Source organism: Salvelinus namaycush, chromosome 24 (assembly GCF_016432855.1).
Source record: "Salvelinus namaycush isolate Seneca chromosome 24, SaNama_1.0, whole genome shotgun sequence".
In the NCBI taxonomy this organism is placed as follows: Eukaryota; Metazoa; Chordata; class Actinopteri; order Salmoniformes; family Salmonidae; genus Salvelinus; species Salvelinus namaycush.
The window spans coordinates 4089740-4112780 of record NC_052330.1 but is presented as its reverse complement, the minus strand read 5'-3'; the positions used below and the strand labels follow the sequence as shown (position 1 = coordinate 4112780).

General features: G+C 42.2%; 1 protein-coding gene across 1 annotated transcript in view; it reads right to left on the bottom strand.

Annotated features, from left to right (window-relative positions):
• LOC120019609 (serine/threonine-protein kinase MRCK beta-like) overlaps nt 1-23041 on the bottom strand; it is a 119339-nt gene that overhangs the window by 72300 nt on the left and 23998 nt on the right. The window contains exons 3-4 of the mRNA XM_038962951.1: nt 10651-10734; nt 73-168 (exon numbers count right to left, since the gene is read on the bottom strand). Coding sequence (XP_038818879.1) covers nt 73-168; nt 10651-10734 — 180 coding nt within the window. The remainder of the gene's footprint in view (nt 1-72; nt 169-10650; nt 10735-23041) is intronic.

Here is a 23041-nt window from a genome sequence, read left to right as displayed (position 1 = left end):
AATGTAAATGTACTTTAGGTACCCATGAGGATAGAAGAACATAATGTGTGTGTGTGTGTGTAAAGCTGTTACCAGGAAGTTGTCATCCTGGAAGGCGTAGTGGAGGGTGGTGATCCACTGGCAGTCTCCGTTCACTAGAACGTTTCTCTCCTCGCGGAAACACGCCGTCTGTGTAGGAAACAATGACATCGAGGGGTCAGCTATGACATATTCCCTACTTTCGTGCACACAAGAACGCGCATACACATACACACACACACACACAAATGTGGATCAACTGAGAATTGGAAAACTATTTTAAAAAGGTCAATTTCATACAGGTCAGTCTGAATGAGGAATTCTTGAAAACCACATCAATGACCCTCCTCCCCCTCTGTCACTAAAAACCACATCTTTGACCCTCCTCTCAGTCACTAAGTTCCCGTACTCATCCTCTCACTCGAGCAGTCTTTCTCACAATTTCCCTCACACACAAATGGTCATTCATAGATCCCCCACTTGCTCGCTCTCACTCATGCTCCTTATTACATGTCAAGACTGATGTCATGAGGGTAAACAGTATTACCGTTATGTACAGTGCTGTTTGCTATTCCCACCTTTCCAGGAATCCTCCAAACAGGTTCTCTGGAAAAACATGGGAACTTTAGCAAAGCTTCTGGGAATTTTGCAACCCTACTTTTGTGTGCAAAATTTGAAACGTATGAATGTGTCTAAAAGACACTCTGCATGTACACCTCCCTACTATTGTTTTGCACCCCCTTTTGCCCTCAGAACAGCCTCAATTCATCAGAGCATGGACTCAAGGTGTTTGTCATCCCCATTCACCCTCTGAATGGCACACACACACACACACAATGCATGTCTTGATTGTCCCAAGGCTTAAAAATCCTTCTCTAGACTGATTGAAGTGGATTTAACAAGTGACATCAATAAGGGAGCATAGCTTTCACCTGAATTCACCTGGCCAGTCTATGTTACGTAAAGAGCAGGTGTTGCTAATGCTTTGTACACTCAGTGTATAATGCCCTAATAGGTCAATTTGGTCCATATTATCAAAATAGCTCACTAATTGGGCACTCTAAATGCCAACAAATGGTTAAAAAAAAACATAAATGTACCAGCTTTGTGGTTTGAGTGTCCGCCTGAGATTGGAAGGTTGGGAGTTTGATACCTGGCCAAGTTATACCAAATACTAAAAATGGGAGTCTATGAGTGTCTGCTTGGCACTCAGCATTAAAGAGGTGGATTAGGGGCAAGGACCTGCAACAGACTAGCGTCCCCGTCCAGAGGGGGTACTTCTACGTCAAGCTGCCTCACGCTACAGAAACAGCAGATCGACTCCTGCTCCAATGAGCCGTTCCGGCTCGTGAAATGCTACTTTACAACCTGACCTTGACCAATAGTTTTCAATTGCAAAAAAATTATATAAAAAAAAAAAGGTACAGATGCTTACTAAATCTATTCCTAAACTGAAAATAATATACAAAATAAGCAATAACCTATTGGGCAAAGGGCATACTCAAACAACTGTTTGTAGCTACAGTATTTGACCAGATTGACGTCACAATCCAGGGCCAAACCTCATGACAAACAATGTACTGTGTTCTAACTGTGGATTTGACACTAGTACATTTTGTCAGGTATTTTAGATTTAGTTTTAGTCCCATTTTAGTAATTTCATCCTTAGTTTTAGTTCATATCAGTCGACTAAATCTCTGGACTATTTTACTCTAGTTTAGTCACAGTCATTTTAGTCACTGTATTTTTTTTCTTCATTAGATAATTCAGATTTACCTTTAACTTATATAGTGTAAATTAAGACAGCCATCTCCAACTAGGCCTACTATCCCCTCATATAGCTGACGCATTGCTATTGGCAGATTGTAACCAATGCCAGCAATGAATTACCATATACAGTTCATTAGGAAAGTATTCAGACCCCTTCCCTTTTCCCACATTGTTACGTTATAGTCTTATTCTAAAATGGATACACATTTTAATCAAACTGCACACAATACCCCAAAATGACAAAGCCAAAACTGTTTTTTAGAAATGTTTGCCATTTTATAAATATACACAATTGAAGTCAGAAGTTTACATACACTTAGGTTGGATTCATTAGAACTCATTTTTCAACTACTCCACAAATTTCTTGTTAACAAACTAGTTTTGGCAAGTTGGTTAGGACATGAGGACTGGCCACCCCTCATAGCCTGGTTCCTCTCGGTTTCTTCCTAGGTTTTGGCCTTTCTAGGGAGTTGTTCCTAGCCACCGTGCTTCTACACCTGCATTGCTTGCTGTTTGGGGTTTTAGGCTGGGTTTCTGTACACCACTTTGCGATTAAAGCTGATGTAAGAAGGGCTATATAAATACATTTGAGTTGATGAGAAACAAGATTCTCTGGTCTGATGAAACCAATATTGAACTCTTTGGCCTGAATGCCAAGTGTCACGTCTGCCGGAAACCATGCACCATCCCTACGGTGAAGCATGGTGGTGGCAGCATTATGCTGTGGGGATGTTTTTCAGCAGCAGGGACTGGGAGACTAGTCAGGATTGAGGGAAAGATGAACGGAGCAAAGTACAGAGAGATCCTTGATGAAAACCTGCTCCAGAGCACTCAGGACCTCAGACTGGGCGAAGGTTCACCCTCCAACAGGATAATGACCTTATGTACACTGCCAAGACAACGCAGGAGTGGCTTCGGGACAAGCCTCTGAATGTCCTTGAGTGTCCCAGCCAGAGCCCGGACTTGAACCTGATCGAACATCTCTGGAGAGACCTGAAAATAGATGTGCAGCAACCCATCCAACCAGAGAAACTCCCCTAAAACAGGTGTGCCAAACTTGTTGCTTCATACCCAAGAAGACTCGAGGCTATAATCGCTGCCAAAGGTGCTTCAACAGTACTGAATTCTAGAATAATGCTGTAACATAACATGGAAAAGTCAAGGGGTCTGAATACTTTCCAAATACACTGTAGCCTAGGCTAGAAAGCCTTGGCTACAGGTTAAACAATTTAGGCATACAGATTTTTCCTTCCCACCATAACCTTAGGATGGGAGTGAATAACAACGATTCCCTTAATCAAGAGGAGAATCTGAGCATTCCAACAATGCCAGCAATATTACTGCTCCTAATATTCAGCAAATAGCATTAATATTTCCAATCGGGAAAAAACAAATGCACTCGCGAGAGCGGCAACAGAGATGAACAGAGCACATGGCAAAAAAGAGCTTCTGATGTGATCAAAGCAAAAATAGCCTACATGAAAGTAAGGGAGGGAAAACATTGTTTCTAGTTTAGGTTAGTTACTATTGAAATGTCCTGGCTGCCCTTCAGTTCCAAAGATTGACGAGTGACTGAAGTGACCAGCTGGGAGCGGTATGGGACAGCTGGGCAGATCCGCTCAATCAGACCGCGCAACTAAAAGACGTTAATTCGGCCAAAGAGGGAATAAATATTATGCAAAGCCATGCATGCTACTGATTGGAAAAAACTGATGAAAAGGAGAGTTGATGTCAAATTGAGTGTCCATCACATGCTGACCACACCTCTCCCGTTGCGCACATTGCTCAATAAATGCACATGTTATTCAATTACTTCATCCAAACTGCTTGCGTGCATCTGCATAGCCAGGCGCTAAAATATAATCCATTTTTGAAAACGCGCTGCAAGTCCCACCTCTCCCATCTCCTCGTTGGGTTTTAGGAACATATTTAAAAAATAATCATATTTAACCTTTATTTAACTAGGCAAGTCAGGTAAGAACAAATTCTTATTTAGAATGACAGCCTACACCGGCCAAACCTGGACGACGCTGGGCCAATTGTGTGCCGCCCTACGAGACCTCCCAATCACGGTCAGTTGTGATACAGTCTGGATTCGAACCAGGGTGTCTGTAGTGACGCCTCAAGCACTGAGATGCTGTGCTATAGACCGCTGCACCACTCGGGAGCATATACCCACGTGGGTGATTGGCAGATTAGTTAAGGTACACACCCTGCGTGTCCTGATTGCGTCTGGTGTGATTGGACAAACTCAACACGCGCGCGAATGGCGGATGCACGGTCTTCTCAGCACGTTAGTCTTACATGGAATTCTCGCATTTTTTTCATGGCATCTGGTCTCGTTATAGTCATCAGTGTTCGTCAGGGAAAATAGGTTGTTGACAAATATTTGTCGTCATAGTTATTAATTAAGCAGTGGTTTGTTTGCGAATCCCATCCGTCTATCCATCTATCTTGGATCTAAATACCAATTTTTTTACCTATTTATTTTTATCTACTCATCTTTAAATACTAAAGTTTCCTCCGCTGCTGGTTGGAATGCCATGCTGCAAGCAGTGCTGTGTGTACAGTACAATCGTTAACTGCACGCCCGTCTTGCCTAGGCTGCAAACACACTGAGGGATTGTGGGATGGGGATTACTGATCATTACTGACAAAAGCTCCCGCGACGCAGCGTATCGGGGCCTCAGGCCACTGTCAGAGCCCATTGAGCTGAAACTAGGTCAAGATGTGGAGAGCGGCACAGTCTAAGAAAGTGGCCGTCCTGGTCTGGCCCTCCACTCTCCAAGCTTAGAATACACCGGTGTGAGGGGAATGCAAAACTGGCCCAAGAACAACATCCAGGAGCAAATTCACCCTAAACCAGAAGATCTCCAGAGGCGCTGACTAGGTTCAGCTCAATGTCCTTGTCCTCTAGGATGAGTTGATTAGGATCAATCCTAACCTTGAGCATTACAGGGATGAATTAATATCTGACCCTGGATCAATGGTTAGGGGCAACCTGGCTAAATATACTCTGGGACAGAGGTATTATACTAAAGCCGAGCCTCCAAGGGTAATAGTTAGGGCTGTGGCGGTCATTCAATTTAGTCAGCCGGTGAATGTCAAACAAAAAACTGCCGGTCTCACGGAAATTGACCGTTCATTAACGAAAACACATTTAGCACCTCCTGGTGCATAGCCTACCCCAGCCACTGATGCAGACCTTTGGAACATCTACATTTTAAAATGTCCACTAAATCCATGTAATATATCCTTCACCATCACACTAAATCCATGTAATATATCCTTCACCATCACAATAAATCCATGTAATATATCCTTCACCATCACAATAAATCCATGTAATATATCCTTCACCATCACAATAAATCCATGTAATATAGTCTACACCTTCACAATAAATCCATGTAATATATCCTTCACCATCACAATAAATCCATGTAATATATCCTTTACCATCACAATAAATCCATGTAATATATCCTTCACCATCACACTAAATCCATGTAATATATCCTTCACCATCACACTAAATCCATGTAATATATCCTTTACCATCACACTAAATCCATGTAATATATCCTTCACCATCACAATAAATCCATGTAATATATATCCTTCACCATCACAATAAATCCATGTAATATATTCTTCACCATCACACTAAATCCATGTAATATATCCTTCACCATCACAATAAATCCATGTAATATATCATTCACCATCACAATAAATCCATGTAATATAGCCTTCACCATCACAATAAATCCATGTAATATATCCTTTACCATCACACTAAATCCATGTAATATATCCTTCACCATCACACTAAATCCATGTAATATATCCTTCACCATCACACTAAATCCATGTATTATATCCTTTACCATCACACTAAATCCATGTAATATATCCTTCACCATCACAATAAATCCATGTAATATATCCTTCACCATCACAATAAATCCATTATTTATTTTAGACAGATTTAAAGAAACATGATATGAAGAAAATGTAGTCTATTTCAGAAGAACAGAATAGCATACTCTGAGTTGTCCTTATGTTAGTCCCTGATCTGGCTATGCCATATGGCTGTGGGCTACACAAGCTCTTTTTAGCAGACAAAATTTGCTTAGAGTTCAGTGGAATTATTTCATATTATTTTATAGTATAAAGAATACAATTGGACATAGCTGAATCAAATAGAAAGGATATTGCTATGTGGCTATTCTGTGTTGAGCGGTTAACAAAGAAACAGGTACTCCTATTTGCTTAATTTAGAGTTATTAATGTAACTTTAGTTGTGATACAAATGTTGGCCTATATGTTTTGATTTTTAATACATTCTAAGGCTGCATAATGTGACTAATGGTGATATGAAAAACAATTGCAAGAAAGGCATGAGCTCTGATTTGTTCCTTGCGCAGGCTGTACACACTTCATCAGTCTCTCATTAACAATTTGACAAGCACTTGATAATGCCTCGAATTTCCCAGCTGCATCCCCTTTGTGCGGCTGTAATGCCCCCTAAAAAATCCATGCCTTTTGAGACCAGCGGCAATTGTGCCCTTGGGCTGAACATAATAATTGTAATTCCTTTATCCCGGCTACATGCCGAAGCACCTCTCACTCACATGGATCTGTCACATGATTGGGTCTTTCTCAAAGGCTACAAGTGAAGATGGACACATCGGGGACGCAACTGTGCGTGTCCTTATCAAATTCTGAGGTGCATTTTGAAAAAATTACTTATGACTTTTCGTCAGCCAACAAGATGAGAAGGCCTAACAGCAAAAGCACTAGCATATGTCAATCAAAGTTTATTTATCACGTGCGCCGAATACAACAGGTAATACAACCTTACAGTGAAATGCTTACTTACAGACCCTAACCAACAGTGCACTTTTTAAGTAAAAAATAGGTATTAGGTGAACAAAAGATAAGGAAATAAAACACCAGTAAAAAGACAGTGAATAATAACAGTAGCGAGGCTATATACAGGCACTGGTTAGTCGGTCTGATTGAGGTAGTATGTGCATGTGGATATGGTTAAAGTGACTATGCATATATGATAAACAGAGAGTAGCAGTTGCTTAAAGAGGGGTTGGTGGGTGGCGGGACACAATGCAGATAGTCCGGGTAGCCAATGTGCGGGGGCACCGGTTAGTCGGGCTAATTGAGGTAGTATGAACATGAATGTATAGGTAATAGGGATAGCCCCCTTTTTTTCAATTTCTGCCTAAAATGACATACCCAAATCTAACTGCCTGTAGCTCAGGCCCTGAAGCAAGGATATGCATATTCTTGGTACCATTTCAAAGGAAACACTTTGAAGTTTGTGGAAATGTAAATTGAATGTAGGAGAATATAACACAATAGATCTGGTATGAGAAAATACAAAGAAAAACCAAACCGGTATTTTTCTACCACCATCTTTGAAATGCAAGAGGAAGGTCATAGTATAGCCATTACTCTGGTTGTATTTCCGATAGTGTCCAGAAGATGGCAGCAGGGTATGTGCAAAGTTACAGATGGATAACTTGAAAAATGAGTGAACAATAAGACATAGTGTGAAGTTCCCAGGTACATTTGGGCAAATCGTGAAGACATCGTCGCATTCATATTCCATTTTTCTGCAAGAATATCGTCAAATCTGTATACTCGGACTTTAATTTAGCTTTCCAAGTATTAGTAGCCATATTATAAGATCAACATTTGCAAAACAACCAGTTTTCATAACTCTTACTATCCTTATAATTTTCGTTCAAAATGAAAAGGCATGCTGTCGTACAAGGTTAGAAGCTACATTTTACGATAGATATATGGCTTATTTGACAAAGATAGTTGTTCAAGTGATGGCCGCCCGCATCATCGGCGTGCCATGAAGGCGTCGCTCTCTGACCAAATATGGTGTCTTATAGGATATACTACACCCCTAATCAAATAGTGAAGTCTTATTAGATTCTTGGATCTCTGAGGAATAGATTCTAAAGTGATTTGACTCGTTGAAACAACGTTTAGGGTGACATTTTCACAGATTCCTTTCTTTGAAAATTGAACGAGTGGAAATACAAAATTGATCGCACGTGCTATATGGACCTTTTAAGGATATGAAAAATGATTTTATCTAACAAAACTACACTTCATGTTATCTCTGGGACCCTTTGGATGATAAATCAGAGCAAGATTTCAGAATGTAAGTACACATTTCACCTTCAGAGGTGAATTTATCAAACCTATCGCGTTGAAAAAAGTGTTTTGTTAGCTCTCCTCAAACAATAGCATGGCATTTTCTCGCAGTAATAGCTACTGTAAATTGGACAGTGCAGTTATATTAACAAGACTTTAAGCTTTCAGCCAATATAAGACACTGCTATGTACCAACATTTGCTGTTTCTCTAAAATGTGCCATCTTGACACAACGGGCTGCATGATTTACAACTGTCCCGTTGACGGAACGCCAATCCTTATTAAAGTGACTATGCATATATGGTAAACAGAGAGCAGCAGCAGTATAAAGAGGGGTTGGGGGTGGGACAACGCAAATAGTCCGGGTAGCCATTTGATTACCGGTTCAGGAGTCTTATGGCTTGGGGGTAAACGCCGTTGAGAAGCCATTTGGTCCTTGGACTTGGCACTCCGGTACCGCTTGCCATGCGGTAGCAGAGAGAACTGTCTGACTGGGGTGGGTGGGGTCTTTCAAAATGTTTAGGGCCTTCCTCTGACACCGCCTGGTGTAGAGGTCCTGGATGGCAGGCTGCTTAGCCCCAGTGATGTACTGGGCCGTACACAATACCCTCTGTAGTGCCTTACGGTCGGAGGCCGAGCAGTTGCCGTACTAGGCAGTGATGCAACCAGTCAGGATGCTCTCAATGTTGCAGCTGTAGAACCTTTTGAGGATCTGAGGACCCATGCCAAATCTTTTTAGTATCCTGAGGGGGGAATAGGCTTTGTCGTTCCCTCTTTACAACTGTCTAGTTTGTTGGTGATGTGGACACTACAGACCCGTCGATGAGAATGGGGGCCTGCTCGGTACTCCTTTTCCTGTTGTCCACAATCATCTCCTTAGTCTTGGTTATGTTGAGGGATAGGTTGTTATTCTGGCACCACCCAGCCAGGTCTCTGTCCTCCTCCCTATAGGCTGTCCATTCGTTGTCGGTGATCAGGCCTACCACTGATGTGTCGTCTGCAAACTTAATGATGGTGTTGGAGTCGTACCTGGCCACGCAGTCGTGGGTGAACAGGGAGTACAGGAGGGGACTGAGCACACACCCCTGTGGGGCTCCAGTGTTGAGGATCAGCATGGCAGATGTGTTGCTACCTACCCTCACCACCTGGGGGTGGCCCATCAGGAAGTGCAGGATCCAGTTGCAGAGGGAGGTGTTTAGCCCCATGATCCTTAGCTTAGTGATGAGCTTTGAGGGCATTATGGTGTTGAACGCTGAGCTGTAGTCAATGAATAGCATTCTCACGTAGGTGTTCCTTTTGTCCAGGTGTGAAAGGGCAGTGTGGAGTGCAATAGAGATTGCATCATTTGTGGATCTGTTTGGGCGGTATGCAAATTGAAGTGGGTCTAGGGTTTCTGGGATAATGGTGTTGATGTGAGCAATTACCAGCCTTTCAAAGCACTTCATGGCTACGGACGTGAGTGCAACGGTTCTGTAGTCATTTAAGCAGAACATATTGATACAACAGTAGCTAAGATGGGGAGAAGTCTGTCTACAATAAAGTGATGCTCTGCCTTCTTAACACTGTCAACAAGGCAGGTCCTACAGGCCCTAGTTTTGTCGCACCTTGGCTACTGTTCAGTCGTGTGGTCAGGTGCTACAAAAAAGGACTTAGCAAAAGCAATTGGCTCAGAACAAGGCAGCACGGCTGGCCCTTGGCAAGGCAGCACGGCTGGCCCTTGGCAAGGCAGCACGGCTGGCCCTTGGCAAGGCAGCACGGCTGGCCCTTGGCAAGGCAGCACGGCTGGCCCTTGGCAAGGCAGCACGGCTGGCCCTTGGCAAGGCAGCACGGCTGGCCCTTGGCAAGGCAGCACGGCTGGCCCTTGGCAAGGCAGCACGGCTGGCCCTTGGCAAGGCAGCACGGCTGGCCCTTGGCAAGGCAGCACGGCTGGCCCTTGGCAAGGCAGCACGGCTGGCCCTTGGCAAGGCAGCACGGCTGGCCCTTGGCAAGGCAGCACGGCTGGCCCTTGACAAGGCAGCACGGCTGGCCAAGGCAACAAAGGAGTGGCTCAAGAAGAAGCACATTAAGGTCCTGGAGTGGCCTAGCCAGTCTCCAGACCTTAATCCCATAGAAAATCTGTGGAGGGAGCTGAAGGTTCGAGTTGCCAAACGTCAGTCTCGAAACCTTCATGACTTGGAGAAGATCTGCAAAGAGGAGTGGGACAAAATCCCTCCTGAGATGTGTGCAAACCTGGTGGCCAACTACAAGAAACGTCTGACCTCTGTGATTGCCAACAAGGGTTTTACCACCAAGTACTAAGTAATGTTTTGCAGAGGGGTCAAATACTTATTTCCCTCATTAAAATGCAAATCAATTTATAACATTTTTGACATGCGTTTTTTCTGGATTTTTTTGTTGTTATTCTGTTTCTCACTGTTCAAATAAACCTACCATTAAAATTATAGACTGATCATTTCTTTGTCAGTGGGCAAATGTGAAAAATCAGCAGGGGATCAAATACTTTTTTCCCTCACTGTATTTGGAGCACAAATCAGAATGCAGAAATGGGTCTTCTCTATCACATATAAATAAAACTACATCCAGTGCAGGACCTTGACTTGACTGGGACTTCTAGCACTTCTATTTACAGTCTTCAATTGGAGATTTTGGACACTACAGTATGATCCATACCTCGGCTCTCTTCAGCATCTCCCACTTGTTCAGGATCTTCATGGCGTAAACGCGTTCTGTGTTCTTCATCTTCACCACCGCAACCTAGAGAGGGGGAGTGAAATGGAGGGATTGGGAGAGAGAGAAATCATTAATACACAATTAAAATGCAGCCTAATTAAGAGAGCTGAGAATTGCGGGTTCTTCCTTATTGATGTTTCCTGCCCTTTCCTACTGGCCTAGTTACTGTAAAACTAGGAGCCTCCCCCAGGACCTACTGCTTTCTAAGATAGTGGGTGCATTCCAAATGGCACCATATTCGCTATATTGGGCCCTTGTCAAGAGCAGTGCACTTTTTATTTGTATTTATTTCACAGACTTGCCTAGTTAACCTCTAACACCTCCCAAACCCGGATCCGGGATCCCCCCCATCAAAAAAGCTGACTAGCATAGCTTAGCCTAAAGCCACAGGGATATCATATAATAAAATGTTCATGAAATCACAAGTCCAAGACACCAAATGAAAGATACACATCTTGTGAATCCAGCCATCATTTCTGATTTTTAAAATGTTTTACAGGGAAGACACAATATGTAAATCTATTAGCTAACCACGTTAGCAAAAGACACCACTTTTTTTACTCCACCAGTTTTTTACTCCATCAGTAGCTATCACAAATTCGACCAAATAAAGATATAAATAGCCACTAACCAAGAAACAACTTCATCAGATGACAGTCTGATAACATATTTATTGTATAGCATACGTTTTGTTAGAAAAATTTGCATATTTCAGGTATAAATCATAGTTTACCATTGCAGCCACCATCACAACTCTCACCAAAGCGACTAGAATAACTACAGAGAGCAACGTGTATTACCTAATTACTCATCATAAAACATTTCTTAAAAATACACAGCGTACAGCAAATGAAAGACACAGATCTTGTGAATCCAGACAATATTTCAGATTTTCTAAGTGTTTTACAGCGAAAACACAATATAGCGTTATATTAGCTTACCACAATAGCAAACATCACAACAGCATTGATTCAAGCCAAACATAGCGATAACGTATAAACCACCAAAAGATATTAATTTTTTCACTAACCTTCTCAAAATTCTTCAGATGACAGTCCTATAACATCATATTACACAATGCATATAGAGTTTGTTCGAAAATGTGCATATTTAGCGGCACAAATCGTGGTTATACAATGTGATTAGTGGCCAAAACTACAAGCAATCTGTCCGGCGCCATCTTGGAGAGGCACCTAATCTAATCAAACTATTCATAAACTTGACTAAAAAATACAGATTGGACAGCAAATGAAAGATAAATTAGTTCTTAATGCAATCGCTGTGTTAGATTTTTAAAATTAACGTTACTGCGCAATACAGCGTGCGCTAAAGCGAGACCGCACCATAATTCATGGCGGAATTATTATTTGACATTTGTCAACATAAGTACGAATTAACAGCATAAAGACCCCTTACTATTTGCTGAGCTTCCATCAGAATCTTGGGCAAGGTGTCTTTTCTCCAGAACAATCGTCTTTTGGTTGAAAGATGTCCTCTTGTCCTGTCGAAATAGCCGCTAACGTTAGCCACCCACTGGAGAGGTGTCCAACTCGTGAAAGCGCATGACAAAGAAATCCCAGAAAATCGCAATAAACTGCTATAAGTCGGTTTAAATTAACTACCTTATGATGTCTTTAACAACTATAACGAATAAAAACATGACCGTAGATACAGAACTGCTAAAACGAAAGCTTTGCAGGAGACCATAGTGATGTCCCTGCTGCGCCAGGCGCACCGTTGAAAAGGACGGTACTTCCGTCCCACGGTCTTATATAGGGCCCCAGATTGCGCAATCGACTCCATTCAAATTCTCACCGCTTACTGACATCTAGAGGAAGGCGTATGCAGTGCATGTAGCCCGATGGCTTACATGGGGACTTATAAACTGACCTCAGAACAGGGACCTCGATTTCTGAAATCTCACTCCCTGACAGGAAATGTGCTGCAGAATGAGTTCTGTTTCACTCAGAGAAATAATTCAAACGGTTTTAGAAACTAGAGAGTGTTTTCTATCCAATAGTAATAATAATATGCATATTGTACGAGCAAGAATTGAGTACGAGGCAGTTTAATTTGGGAACACATTTTTACAAAGTCGAAATGGCGCCCCCTAGGCTCAAGAAGTTAAATAAAGGTTGGATTTAAATAATGTCACTTATATAGCCCCATTAGGTAACCTATAAGTTAGTTCATCAATGTGTAATAGTTAGTAGTGGCACTAACATTTTGATCACCACCTGCTTTCCATATTCACTACAGCATATCCTCAAAATGATCCCCTCATAGGCCCTAGGCAATATCCCAACCTAGCAATTTTGTCACACATACAGTATATACCCACCACTACTGCAGTCCATTTGGAAGACCCATTTGCGACCAAGCTTTAAAAACTTCTTATGGCTGCAAGGCAAGTGTTGAGTAGCCAGTGAAATCGTGCCCATTTCAAACGGCCTCCTACTCAAATCTTGCTCGTACAATATGGATATTATTATTCTTTTTGGATAGAAAACACTCTCTAGTTTCTAAAACAGTTGGAATTATTTCTCTGAGTGAAACAGAAGTCCTTCTGCAGCACTTTTCCTGACCAGGAAGTGAAATGTCAGAAATCGATGCTTTTTTCAACTTGATGCCTATACATGGTCTTGACACTTATGAGTCTACTTACACTCCACACGCCTTCCTCTGGGTGTCAAGATGATGTGAGAGAAGAAATTTTGTGTTTCTCTTGATCTGGGGTGGAATACAAGCTCTTTGTATGACGTGACCGTCCACTTCCGGTAACCTGAATCGCGCGACTTGGAAGTGCGATTGCCTTCTGTTTTGCTGCCGTAATGGATGACTAACTTTTGATACATGTGACCATATCATCGTAATGTATGTTTTTTCAATATAGTTTAATCAGATTATTGACATTTTTTCGGGAGTTTTGCCGTGTTCCGTCCTCTGACTTTGATTACGTTGGAGAGAATTGTGCCACTCGGCTAGTGCCAATGCTAATTGAAGAGGGACATTTGCCATTCTGAATCCAAACAACGACTCATCTGGACAGAGGACACCTTGTTCAACATTCTGATGAAAGATCAGCAAAAGTAAGACCCATTTTATGATGTTATTTCATATATCTGTCGTGCATGTGAACTGGCCGTGGGCGCCCAATTGTTTCTGTCTATTGTGGCTACGCTAATATAGCGATACATTTTGTTTTCGCTGTAAAACATTTAATAAATCGGAAATATTGTTTGGAATCACAAGATGCCTGTCTTTCAATTGCTGCAGACTATGTATTTTTCAGAAATGTTTTATGATGAGTAATTAGCTATTTGACGTTGGTGTCTGTAAATATTATGGCTGCTTTCGGTGCAATTTCTGATTGTAGCTGAAATGTAAACTATGGTTTATACATGAAATATGCAAATTTTTCGAACAAAACATATGCTATACAATAAATATGTTATCAGACTGTCATCTGATGAATTTGTTTCTTGGTTAGTGGCTATTTATATCTTTATTTGGTCGAATTTGTGATAGCACCTGATGGAGTAAGAAACTGATGGAGTTAGAAAAGTGGTGTCTTTTGCTAACGTGGTTAGCTAATAGATTTACATATTTTGTCTTCCCTGTAAAACATTTTAAAAATCGGACATGTTGGCTTGATTCACAAGAAGTGTATCTTTCATCTGGTGTCTTGGACTTGTTAATGTGTGAAAGTTAAATATTTAAAAAAAATATCTTTTGAATTTCGCACCCTGCACTTTGAGCTGGATGTTGTCATAGGTGTACCGATATCGGGCTTGCAGCCCAAACAGGTTAACTTCCTGACTGATGTCTTGAGATTTTACTTCAATATATCCACAATTTTCCTGCCTCATGATGGCATCCATTTTGTGAAGTGCACCAGTCCCTCCTGCAGCAACGCACCCCCACAATATGATGCTGCCACCCCGTGCTTCACGGTTTGGATGGTGTTCTTCGGCTTGCAAGCCTCCCCCTTTTTCCTCCAAACATAACGATGGTCATTATGGCCAAAAATGTATATTTTTGTTTCATCAGACCAGAGGACATTTCTCCAAAAAGTATGATCTTTGTCCCCATGTGCAGTTGCAAACCGTAGTCTGGCTTTTTTATGGAGTAGTGGCTTCGTCCTTGCTGAGCGGCCTTTCAGGTTATGTCGATATAGGACTCATTTTACTGTGGATGAAGATACTTCTGTACCTGTTTCCTCCAGCATCTTCACAAGGTCCTTTGCTGCTGTTCTGGGATTGATTTTGCACTTTTCGCACAAAGTACATTTGTCTCTAGGAGAAAGAACGCGTCTCCTTCCTGAGCGGTATGACGGCTGCGTGGTCCCACGGTGTTTATACAAGCGTACTATTGTTTGTACAGATGAACGTGGTACCTTCAGGCGTTTGGAAATTGCGCCCAAGGATGACCCAGACTTGTGGAGGTCTACAATTTTCTTACTGGGGTCTTGGCTGATTTCTTTAGATTTTCCCATGATGTCAAGCAAAGAGGCACTGAGTTTGAAGGTAGGCCTTGAAATACATCCACAGGTACACCTCCAATTGACTCAAATGATGTCAATTAGCCTATCAGAAGCTTGTAAAGCCATGATATACTTTTCTGGAATTTCCCAAGCTGTTTAAAGGCACAGTCAACTTAGTGTATGTAAACTTCTGACCCACTGGAAATGTGATACAGTGAATTATAAATAATCTGTCTGTAAACAATTGTTGGAACAATTACTTGTGTCATGAACAAAGTAGATGTCCCAACCGACTTGCCAAAACTATAGTTTGTTAACAAGAAATTTGTGGAGTGGTTGGAAAAACGAGTTTTAATGATTCCAACCTAAGTGTATGTAAACTTCCGACTTCAACTGTAAGTATCTAACCCCTGTCCCCAGATGTGTCTGAAGCACCATAACTGTTGGTTTAGATGTATTTGGCCTGTAAGTGCTTGTGTACGGTTTTGAATTTGCATCTTAATAAATCTTATTTTTCTCCAATTTCCACCTAAAATGACATACCCAAATCTAACTGCCTGTAGCTCAGGACCTGAAGCAAGGATATGCATTTTCTTGATACCATTTGAAAGGAAAAACTGAGGAAATGTGAAATTAATGTCGGAGAATATAACGTTAAAAAAAACGTAAAAGCTAATACAAACCAAAAACAGCGCTTTATTTTTTTTTGTCCGTAGTTGTGATACAACCTAGCGATTCTAGGTGTTATTTAGATGTTGTCCACACGATGGCAGCAGTGTATGTGCAAAGTTACAGACTGCCAGGAGTTTGCCCAAATGTGCCGAAGTGGTCAATTTATACATTTTAAAAACTTTAGTTTATAATGTCTTTTTAATCATAGCTCATTAACAGCTCTCATACATATGTCTAGGGCCAGAACTATTTTACGGACCAGAATCTCCACAAGCCAGCTTACTACAGTGTTTCCCCTAACATTGTACATATGGATTTTTTCCCTCCCACTAAGCTCTGTCCCACCCCTGTCTAAAATATTTTGGCTTCAACATTTTATTTTAAGGACTAATTGCGTCCCATCTGGAAAATAATCAAATTAGCTCCTCAAATCAAAATCCAACATGTTGAAGCCAAAATATTTTAGACGGGGGGACAGAGCTTAGTGGTAGGGCAAAAAGCCCATATGTACAATGTTAGGGGAAACACTCTAGTACGCTGGCTTGCAACGGAAAAATCTAACTGAGCGTTTTTATTGGACAAGTCCAGTTAGTCCCTCCCTTTTTCTGTCCGTTTTCTTCCATTTGCTGCCTAATGAACAGAAGCCTTTATTCCCCCTTAATGCATACTGGATGTTGGTGTGCACATGAGGATCAAAACACTATGGCTGGCACCCTATTCCCTAGGGCTCCCGAGTTGCGCAGCGGTCTCAGGAACTGCATCTCAGTGCTATAGGCGTCACTACAGACCCTGGTTCCATCCCAGAAAATAGAAATCCATCCATAGAAAACACTCTGAAGTTTCGAAAAACTGTTTGAATGATGTCTGTGAGTATAACAGAACTCATATGGCAGGCAAAAACCTGAGAAAAAATCCAACCAGGAAGTGGGAAATCTGAGGTTTGTAGGTTTGCCTATCCAATATACAGTGTCTTTGGGGTCATATTGCACTTCCTAAGGCTTCCACTAGATGTCAACAGTCTTTAGTACCTTGTGTGATGCTTCTACTGTGAAGAATGAGGGAAGGAGAGCTCTTTGAGTCAGGTGTCTGGCATAAGCTGACCAAGCGCGCCCCCGTGTGAGCGACCTGCGTTCCATCGCATTTCTGAAGACAAAGGAATTCTCCGGTTGAAACATTATTGAAGATTTATGTTAAAAACATCCTAAAGATTGATTCTATACATCGTTTGACATGTTTCTACGAACTGTAATGGAATTCTTTTACTTTCGTCTGACCTGAGCGTCATCAATTTGGATTTTAGAACTAAACGCGCAAACAAAAAGGAGGTATTTGGACATACATTATGGACGTTATCGAACAAAACAAACATTTATTGTGGAACTGGTATTCCTGGGAGTGCATATTGATGAAGATCATCAAAGGTAAGTGAATATTTATAATACTATTTCTGACTTCTGTTGACTCCACAACATGGCGGATATCTGTATGGCTTGTTTGTGCTCTGAGCGCTGGACTCAGATTATAGCATGGTGTGCTTTTTCCCTAAAGTTAAAAAAAAAAAAATCTGTCAGCGGTTGCATTAAGGAGAAGTTTATCTTAAGTTCCATGTATAACACTTGTATCTTTTATCAATGTTTATTATGAGTATTTCTGTAAATTGATGTGGCTCTCTGCAAAATCACCGGATGTTTTGGAGGCAAAACATTACTGAATATAACGCGCCAATGTGAACTAAGATTTTTGGATATAAATATGAACTTTATCGAACAAAACATACATGTATTGTGTAACATGAAGTCCTATGAGTGTCATCTGATGAAGATCATCAAAGGTTAGTGATTCATTTTATCTCTATTTCTGCTTTTTGTGACTCCTCTCTTTGGCTGGAAAAATGGCTGTGTTTTTCTGTGACTAAGTACTGACCTAACATAATCGTTTGGTGTGCTTTTGTCGTAAAGCCTTTTTGAAATCGGACACTGTGCCTGGATTTACAACAAGATAATCTTTAAAATGGTGTAAAATATTTGTATGTTTGAGGAATTGTAATTATGAGATTTCTGTTTTGAATTTGGCGCCCTGCACTTTCACTGGCTGTTGTCAAGTCAATCCCGTTAATGGGATCTCAACCATAAGAATTAAGAACAAATTATTCCTTACAATGACAGCCTAGGAACAGTGGGTTAATTGCCTTGTTCGAGGGCAGAACGACATATGTTTACCTTGTCAGCTCGAGGATTCGATCTCGCAACATTTCGGTTACTGGCCCAACGCTCTAACCACTAGCGCACTATTTAGGCTAGGGTGTCATTTCAGTCATGATGTTGACCTCTTACACCATGACCAAATCGGTCCGCCTGTGCGCCCCATTGTCTGCATGATCATTGAGTCAATCCCCACCAGACACGATCTTAACATGCAGGTTAAAATACCAAAACCAACTGTGAATCAAACCATAAGTCTATTGACGCACCCATACGTCAATAAAAGTAACATAATAAAAACATCCCCATCAAAACCTGTCAGTTTAAGACAAAGATATGTTTTTTTGCATGGGCTACATCTCAATACATCTCAGCCTATGTTGGCCTTCCGCATCTGCGCTGGAAGGAAAACGAGTTACAGCGGTGTTTGTCAGACCATGAGAAAATAGGTCTTCTCACAAAAAAACATTTGTATCATCTGAACGGTTTGGCCTTCAAAATGTTTAGGACCAAGTGGAAGACTCACGAACATGATGCTGTTCTCCGTTTTGCTCTACGACCCCCACAAGGGTCACGGAACTCCTCTGAAGGCAACCCATACAAAACAAACGGAAGTAAGGAGAGTTTTGTGCCAACCAAAATAAGGGGTTAAATATGCGTTAAAAAACCCACCTAAAATATCTTCTCAGCTTTCATATACCTCCTCGGACAGACTCCGCACAACCTTATGATACATTTTGTTTTTTACCATTTATGAACATGCTAATCAATGTGAACTTATGGATACCAATTTAATGTCTGTGTCCATTATGAAGGAAGTTAGAGTTTCGCGAGCAAATACCAAATAAACTCAGCAAAAAAGAAAAGTCCCTTTTCAGGACCCTGTCTTTCAAAGATAATTCATAAAAATCCAAATAACTTCACAGCTCTTCCTTGTAAAGGGTTTAAAACACTGTTTCCCGTACTTGTTCAATGAACCACAAACAAATAATGAACATGCACCTGTGGAACGGTCGTTAAGACACTAACAGCTTACAGACGGTAGGCAATTAAGGTCACAGTTATGAAAACTTAGGACACTAAAGAGGCCTTTCTACTGACTCTGAAAAACACCAAAAGAAAGATGCCCAGGGTCCCTGCACATCTGCGTGAACGTGCCTTAGGCATGCTGCAAGGAGGCATCAGGACTGCAGATGTGGCCAGGGCAATAAATTGCAATTTCAGTACTGTGAGACGCCTAAGACAGCATTACAGGGAGACAGGACGGACAGCTGATCGTCCTAGCAGTGGAAGACCACGTGTAACAACACCTGCACAGGATCAGTACATCCGAACATCACACCTGTGGGACAGGTACAGGATGGCAACAACTGCCCGAGTGACACCAGGAAAGCACAATCCCTCCATCGGTGCTCAGACTGTCCGCAATAGGCTGAGAGAGGCTGGACTGAGGGCTTGTAGGCCTGTTGTAAGGCAGGTCCTCACCAGACATCACCGGCAACAATGTTGCCTATGGGCACAAACCCACCGTCGTTGGACCAGACAGGACTGGCAAAAAGTGCTCTTCACTGATGTGCCGCGGTTTTGTCTCACCAGGGGTGATGGTCGGATTCGCGTTTATCGTCGAAGGAATGAGCGTTACACTGAGGCCTGTACTCTGGAGCGGGATCGATTTGGAGGTGGAGGGTCCGTCATGGTCTGGGGCGGTGTGTAACAGCATCATCGGACTGAGCTTGTCGTCATTGCAGGCAATCTCAACGCTGTGCGTTACAGGGAAGATATCTTCCTCCCTCATGTGGTACCCTTCCTGCAGGCTCATACTGACATGACCCTCCAGCATGACAATGCCACCAGTGATACTGCTCGTACTGTGCGTGATTTCCTGCAAGACAGGAATGTCAGTGTTCTGCCATGGCCAGTGAAGAGACCCGGATCTCAATCCCATTGAGCACGTCTGGGACCTGTTGGATCGGAGGGTGAGGGGTAGGGCCATTCCCCCCAGAAATGTTTGGGAACTTGCAAGTGCCTTGGTGGAAGAGTGGTGTAACATCTCACAGTCTGGCAAATCTGGTGCAGTCCATGAGGAGGAAATGCAATGCAGTACTTAATGCAGCTGGTGGCCACACGAGATAATGACTGTTACTTTTGACCCCACCCTTTTTTCAGGGACACATTATTCCATTTCTGTTAGTCACATGTCTGTGGAACTTGTTCAGTTTATATCTCAGTTGTTGAAACTTGTTATGTTCATACAAATATTTACACATGTTAAGTTTGCTGAAAATAAACGCAGTTTACAGTGAGAGGAAGTTTCTTTTTTTGCTGAGTTCAGTCGAATATCATTGCTATAAATCAATGCACGGGCACTCTCTCTAGCATCCAAAATACAGTGCACTCTGTATTCAGACCCCTCGACTTTTTCCACATTTCGTTACGTTATTCTAAAATTGATCAAAGTACTTTTTTTCCTAACCAATATACACATAATACCCCATAATGACAAAGGAACACCCGATTGTGAAGACATTTTGGCAAATTTATAACAAATATAAAAATCACATTTTACATGAGTACTCAGACCTTATACTTTGGCAGCGGTTGCATCAGAGTCTACTTGGTTATGACGCTACAAGCTTGGCACACCTGTATTTGGGGAGTTTCTCTCATTCTTCTCTGCAGATCCTCTCAAGCACAGCCATTTTCAAGTCTCTCCAGAGATGTTCAATCGGGTTCAAGTCCGTTCTCTGGCTTGGCCACTCAAGGACAGGTTTCCTCCAGACGTGACGCTTGGCATTCAGACCAGAGAATCTTGTTTCTCACAATCACAGTCCTTTAGGTGCCTTCTCCCCCGATTGCTCAGTTTGGCCGGCCAGCTCTAGGAAGAGTCTTGGTGGTTCCAAACTTCTTTCATTTAAGAATGATGGAGGCCACTGTGTTCTTGGGGACCTTCAATGGTGCAGACATTTTTTGGTACCCTTCCCCAGATCTGTGCCTGCACACAATCTTGTCTTGGAGCTCTACGGACAATTCCTTCGATCCCATGGCTTGACTTGCTCTGACATGCAGTCAACTGTGGAACCTTATATAAACAGGTGTGTGCCTTTCCAAATCATGTCCAATCAATTGAATTTACCACAGGTGGACTCAAATCAAGTTGTCGAAACATCAAGGATGATCAATGGAAAAAGGATGCACATGAGCTCGCATAGCAAATAAGGTAAATAAGGTATCTGTTTCTTATTTTTAATAATATGCTAACATTTCAAAAATCTGTTTTCGCTTTGACATTATGGGGTATTGTGGTTAGATTGATGAGGAAATTGTTTTATTGAATCCATAGAATACGGCTGTGACGTAACAAAATGTGGAAAAAGTGAAAGGGGTCTGAATATTTTCTGACCGGTGTTTGGCAACACAAACACTGGTTGACAGGTGCAAGCAGTGTGGGTGAACTGATTGAAATACATGTACATGTAAAAAAAAATAAACGCTTGCGCACTTTCACAAAGTAGCCGGTCTAGTCGGTGTTGGACCAAATCCACTTTGGCATCCGTCTGCGTTCTCCTTCCCCCTCTGTCTCTATTATTTTCCCCTTCACTCTTCTTTCCCCTCGCTCTCTGTGATTCTGTCTTTTTCACCCGTCTCTTGGTTCCCTTTCACTACTCAAACATCACTCTCTCTGTGATTATCTGGCTTTTGCTCCCGTCTCTTGGCTCCCTTTCTCTCTTCTCATCCCTCGCTCTCTCTGTGATTACCTGGTTTTTGCTCCTGTGTCTCGCATTCCCTTTCCCTCTACTCATACATCACTCTCTCTGTGATTACCTGGCTCTTGCTCCCGTCTCTTGGTTCCCTTTCCCTCTTCTTTCCCTCTAACTTTTATCACCCTCGTTCTTGCTCTCCCTCGTTTTAAAAATGCAGGGTGAGTTGCAGAGGGAGGAAGGAACAGTCAGGACGGAGTGAGCTTTTTGGCATTAGTCGGAGAGGGACGGTTCTCTGGCCTCCATTTCTCCCTGAAAAGGACTTTGTTGAATGTGGTGAGAGAGACAGAGACACTATCCATCATAAGTGTTTGGCCTGCATTTCCTGCTTATCTGGAAAGGCATCATGTAACTTACGGAACCCACAGGAAACTGCAGAGGGCGCGAGGTAGGGCAGAGTCGACGGCAACAGCAGCTAACAAGACGTAGAGACGTGCAGCCTTGTTCACACAGAAACACTCACGGTGAGAAAGTGCAAAGTAACAAGTGTGTGTGTGTGTGTGTGCGCGCGCGGGTGACCAAGCTATTAAATTAGCGCTTACAACTAGGTCTTATATTTTGAAATCGACAATAACAATGGTGGAATTAATTGTGTTAACTAGCAAAAAGTGACGTGGAGTATTGGTTTCACAAAAAGTATCATAAAGTTTGAACTTTTGCAGTGTTACCACCCTCAAGATGGCACTCCTTAGAGCAAACAAACCACATCCTATCTAGCAACCAAAGCACTGGACTGAACTTCAGTGGCCCTGCCCAGTTTATGCGAAATGGCACATTATCAGTGTGTGCGTGTGTACGGGACATTATCTGTTAAGGGAAACACTATTTTGGTCAGAGTTTCCCCTTGGTTACGGTATTCCTTTCCTGAGGGTTTCCTGGAAGCAGGGCTGTTGTCCGGACCTCCTTGTGCCTAGTGTGTGTTCGGTGTGTGTGTGTGTGTGTGTGTGTGCATTTTAAATAGTACCAAGTAGTAGTCCAAGTCTAAGGACGTCTAGCTGAGACAAGGCATGAACACAAATACAAAATGATACAGGCTCTCACACACACACACATTGGAAACACTCTCTCCCCATCTTTGTCTCTCTTTCGCTCTCTCTCACACACACACACACACACAGTTAAACTCCCTCACATTCAATGAGTGATGGGCTGTGTCCAAAATGGCACCCTATTCCCTCCCTATGCAGTGCACTACCTTCAACCAGGGCCCATAGGCC